The following is a 4,666-nucleotide window of genomic DNA, read 5'->3' as shown; positions in this document are numbered from 1 at the left end:
AGTACAAACTAGTGATTTTCGAATCTTTGCTATTGATATCGAATATCCAATTTGCATTGATATTAATATTGATGCACAGTGCGACTCAGTGAGCTAATTAAGATTATTAGAGATAAAATTAAAAAAAAAAAGTTATCATCTGATAATTAGTGACCATAACTAATTTTTGAAGGTTCTAGATAATAATAATTATTATATATATATAACAATTTTTATTATTATATAATTAAATAAATAAATAAATAATTAAAAGTATCTGCGAGATCAAATATTTTCATCCCATCCCTCCTCTAATTTGAATAAATAAGGTTCACATTTAAGATCAAATTTCTTCACAATATCCCTCCTCTAATTTGAATAAATAAGGTTCATAGGTTCAAGATCAATTATCTTTATCCCATCCCTTCTTTAATTTGAATAAATAAAATTCACAGGTTCAAGATCAAATATTTTCATTCCATCCCTCCTCTAATTTGAATCAATAAGATTCACAAGTTCAATATCAAATATCTTCATCCTATCCCTCCGCTAATTTGAATCAATAAGATTCACAGGTTCAATATCAAATATATTCACAATATTGTTCTTCTAATTTGAATCAATAAGGTTCACAGGTTCAAGACATTTGTATTAGATTTGTGATAATGTCAAAAAAAAAAAAAAAAAAGGAAAAAAAAAGTAAGATTCACGCTACTTAAGATTCCATTGACATGCAGTCTGGTCTATTTAAATTAGAAGTCCAGCTGTCTGATATGTATAGCTGATTCAACAAACACAATATTTTCTTTTGCCATGTCTAGCGTAGGCTACGAAGCAATAAACATTGATGAAAACTCGATCCCGAGAGACGACATGGCAAATACAAAGATAGATAGTAAGTTATATGAGTATGTGAAGCAGGACAATATTGAGGAATTTAATAGCCGCGTCCAGCAACGTTTAGCGGAGAAGCTACAGACTCCCGCTGGGAATTCACTGCTTCACGTAGCTGTAAGTTATGGAAGTGACAATATTACATCTTATCTGGCTGAAACGTTTCCTTCTCTAATCACCATCCAAAACAGCCAGAAGGACACAATCCTTCATCTTGCTGCCAGAGAAGGAAAGGCCAGTCATACAATTAAATCTCTTGCGGAATCGAATCCGAGCTTGATGAGGAAGACAAATACAAAGGGAAACACTCCTTTGCATGATGCCGTGATCGCCGATAACAAAGAAGTTGCCGAACTCCTAGTTTCCAGAGATCCAGAAGTGGCCTATTACAACAACAAGAATGGCAAGTCTCCTTTATATCTGGCTGTTGAGAAAGGCAAAAACAACGGGATACTTGATGTTCTCTTGAATTTGGGAGCTTCGTTCCCTATAAAAAGAGAAGATGGTGATGCCCTACCAGAAGGAAAGTCACCTGTTCATGCTGCCATCAAGCAACGTAACAGAGGTGATCACAATGTAATTACTCACTAGAAAATGAATTACATACAAACAATTGTTCCAAAGCTATCATCTTTATATTCATTTGGAACATTTGCTTTTGATTTTCAGATATTTTGGAGAAAATTGAAAGGGAAAAGCCAGAGCTATTACGTCTCACCGAGGAAGAGTTGGGAAATTCACTGCATTATGCATCATCCATAGGTTTTCTGGAAGGAGTTCGATTCCTAGTAACGAAGTTTCACGATGGTGCTTATGAAACAAACCTTGAAGGCAACTATCCTATCCATCTAGCATGCAAACGTCACTCTGTAGATGTAGTGAAGGAATTTCTTGATATATTCCCATATCCAAAAGAATTCCTCAATAAGAAATGGCAGAACATTCTTCATGTAGCCGCCAAATATGGAAACGCCAGTGTGGTTAGGTACATACTCAAACAGGACCAGAAGCTCGTCGCACCGCTGCTAAATGCGATAGATGAGGATGGAAATACACCTTTGCACTTGGCAGCAGTTTATGGCCGATGCACGGCTACATTTCTTCTTGTGCGTGACAATCGCGTTGAACATTTCATTGTGAACAATAGAAATTGGACACCATATGAGTGGGCTGAAGATTTTTCCAATAGATTTGAAGAGGAATACATAGAAACAGTATGCTACTAATTTGATTTCATTTATCGAACAATAGAAATTGGACACCATATGAGTGGGCTTCCTCTTTGTTGCCAGCGTGCCAAGGAACGAAAGCAGTTTGATTCAAAGAACAGTACCCCTGCGCACGAGATCAAGGTATTTACGTTTAGGATTATGATACGTTTTTTTATTTAAGAAACAATATTTTTTATAAAACACTATCCCAAAAAAAAAAAAAAAGAGGATGGATTAATAATTTTATTTTTATTAAATATATATCTTTTTTTTGTCGATATTTATTATTTTAATATTTTCTTTTAGTTTTTATGTAATAAAAACATAGCTAAAACGATATTTATTTTTTAAAGAAAATCATCAATTCATTATTATTTTATTTTTTTAATTAAAACTTATTTATAAGATTATTATAGGTTGTTATTAAAAAAAAAACAATTTTATAAAAACATTAGTAAAAAAATGGAACGTATTAATAAGGAAAATGGTTTTGATTAAAAAAAAAATATAGATACCATTTTTATTTTTTTTTCAAATCAATTTAAATTATTTTTTTATCCTATAGAATTTAAATTATTTAAGAAAATTAATTTTCATTGTCATGTAATTAAATAAAAAAATTAAAAGTATCTCGCAACACGAAATAAAAAATCTTCAATATATATATTATTTTAATCAAAACCATTTAATGTCAAATGACTTTTTTTCAAACATGAACCAGTTTCATTTGCTTAGATTGTTGTCTAGCCATAGCACACAGAGAGAGCACTGCATTTTAACATATAATATTATTATTATTTTTTGACAGGGCAAAGAAGTTGATTCAAATAAGATATTGGATACAAAAGAGGCATCACCAAATGACGAAATACCGGTTTTCTATCTCCCAGTGGTATTATTGCTTCTTCTTTTTTCCTTGCCATCCCTAATCTTTTAACAAAACAATTGATTTAACTCGTAAACCATTATATTAAAAAATTCTAAACCATTCCAGAAAATTACTTGTTCTGGGAAAGGCATTTGAATTAGGTCAATGCTTTTGGATGCAATTGAGCAAGTGCCAAGACCTCATTAAACAATTAAGCTTTTTCCCCCCGTGCTATATATATGCAGGTGATGACATTATCGATCTTATTCGTCAATGCCCGCCCTAAGAAATCCCGAAAGGAGCTTTTCCTCTGGACTGGACTACCCGTGTCACATGCAAAAGAGGAAACAAAGAGCATGATAGGGAATCTTCTTGTGGTGGCAGTGCTTGTTGCTGGAGTAACCTTTGCGGGTGTTATACAATTGCCACAATTAAGGGATAACAATAACTCAAGTGATCGTCGTCATGAATTTAACAGCACTTATACTGCCTCCCATTACAGCACTTACGAGAATCTTCTGTATGGTTATTTGTTTCTCGATGTGGGGGCTTTATCTTCCTCTCTGGTGGCAGCTCTACTCCTTCTTTTGCCAAGCTTTCATTCTCCCAGATTTCAAATCTCTGCAGCTGCGTTTTCAGGCATCATGGTTTGTATGGCTATTTACATGATGTTCGGGGCATTCCTTTTTTCTGTGAGAATAGCATTAATAGGATCCCATGGTTGGTTGTTGACAATCATCATTACAGGGGTGGCCGTTGTTTTTCCTTCGATTATTCCGCTAGTTGGCAACGAAGTTCTTCTACAAGTGCTCTTGCATTATATCTACTACATCTTTTTTTTCTTGTTTATATACAGTAGGTGGTGGCTGCCTAATAAACTCTCTGATCTAAAAAAAAAGCGCAATTTTTAGTAGGATCAGAGGTCGGGATTTTGGGATCGATAACATCCTGGATTGTGTCTGGCTTGCGATTGTGGTAATAATTTGAACTGTGTAGTAACTATTGAGTTTCCAATTGAATGTATGCGCACTTCTACTTATATATATATATTGAGCATGCATTTACTAGACTCCTGTTGTTGCTGTTGGATTGAGTAAAAAAAAAAAAATCAAATAATCAAATTAAGATATGAATGTTAATTAAAGATATCAACAGCTTGGTTGGTCTGAACAGTATTAAAATGGCTGTCCCAAAATCATTGACACGGTGCTTTACGATAAAATCAACAAACATCATGCCATCCCTGCATAATTAAATTATATTGTTTTATTAATATATTTATCTTGTTTTATTAATTAAAGATATAATAGTATTTTTTTTTCCTGTTTGTATGTGGTTTGTGTTAATTAAATTACTTTAACATATATAATATAAAACTAATTTTAAAAAAATAAATACTAATAATTAACAATTTAATTACAGCTTATCATCATCCTGATGGCATCCCAGTACAGATACCTCTACTTCTCAAAATCCTTGTGTATGTTGTCAGCTTTACAAAGATAATTTTATAAACACCAAGGTTATTATCCTCTTTTCATTTTTCTCTTCATTCACCAAGGTTACTATAAACTTTTGCATGAAATTCTTAAATCATGTCATATAATAATGCAGCCACTAAAAATACTATATGTTATCACAAAATATTAGGAGTGTGGTAATAATTGCTTTTCAAATTATTTTTCACTTTGAAATATATTAAAATAATATATTT

The 4,666-nt window shown here is 32.5% G+C and overlaps 1 protein-coding gene across 1 annotated transcript; it reads left to right on the top strand.

The window, feature by feature from the left end:
• The first annotated feature begins 698 nt into the window (after positions 1–698).
• Positions 699–4,021, top strand: LOC140954434 (protein ACCELERATED CELL DEATH 6-like). The gene is made up of 5 exons (XM_073403912.1): positions 699–1,438; positions 1,543–2,087; positions 2,166–2,225; positions 2,893–2,976; positions 3,198–4,021. Exons 1-5 carry the CDS (start codon positions 793–795, stop codon positions 3,861–3,863), a joined length of 2,001 nt encoding a protein of 666 aa, XP_073260013.1. The 5' UTR covers positions 699–792; the 3' UTR covers positions 3,864–4,021.
• Positions 4,022–4,666: the final 645 nt, after the last annotated feature.

Source organism: Populus alba, chromosome 13 (assembly GCF_005239225.2).
Source record: "Populus alba chromosome 13, ASM523922v2, whole genome shotgun sequence".
NCBI lineage: Eukaryota > Viridiplantae > Streptophyta > Magnoliopsida > Malpighiales > Salicaceae > Populus > Populus alba.
Note: the sequence above shows the minus strand (reverse complement) of the source record. Positions and strands in the feature narration are given on the sequence as shown.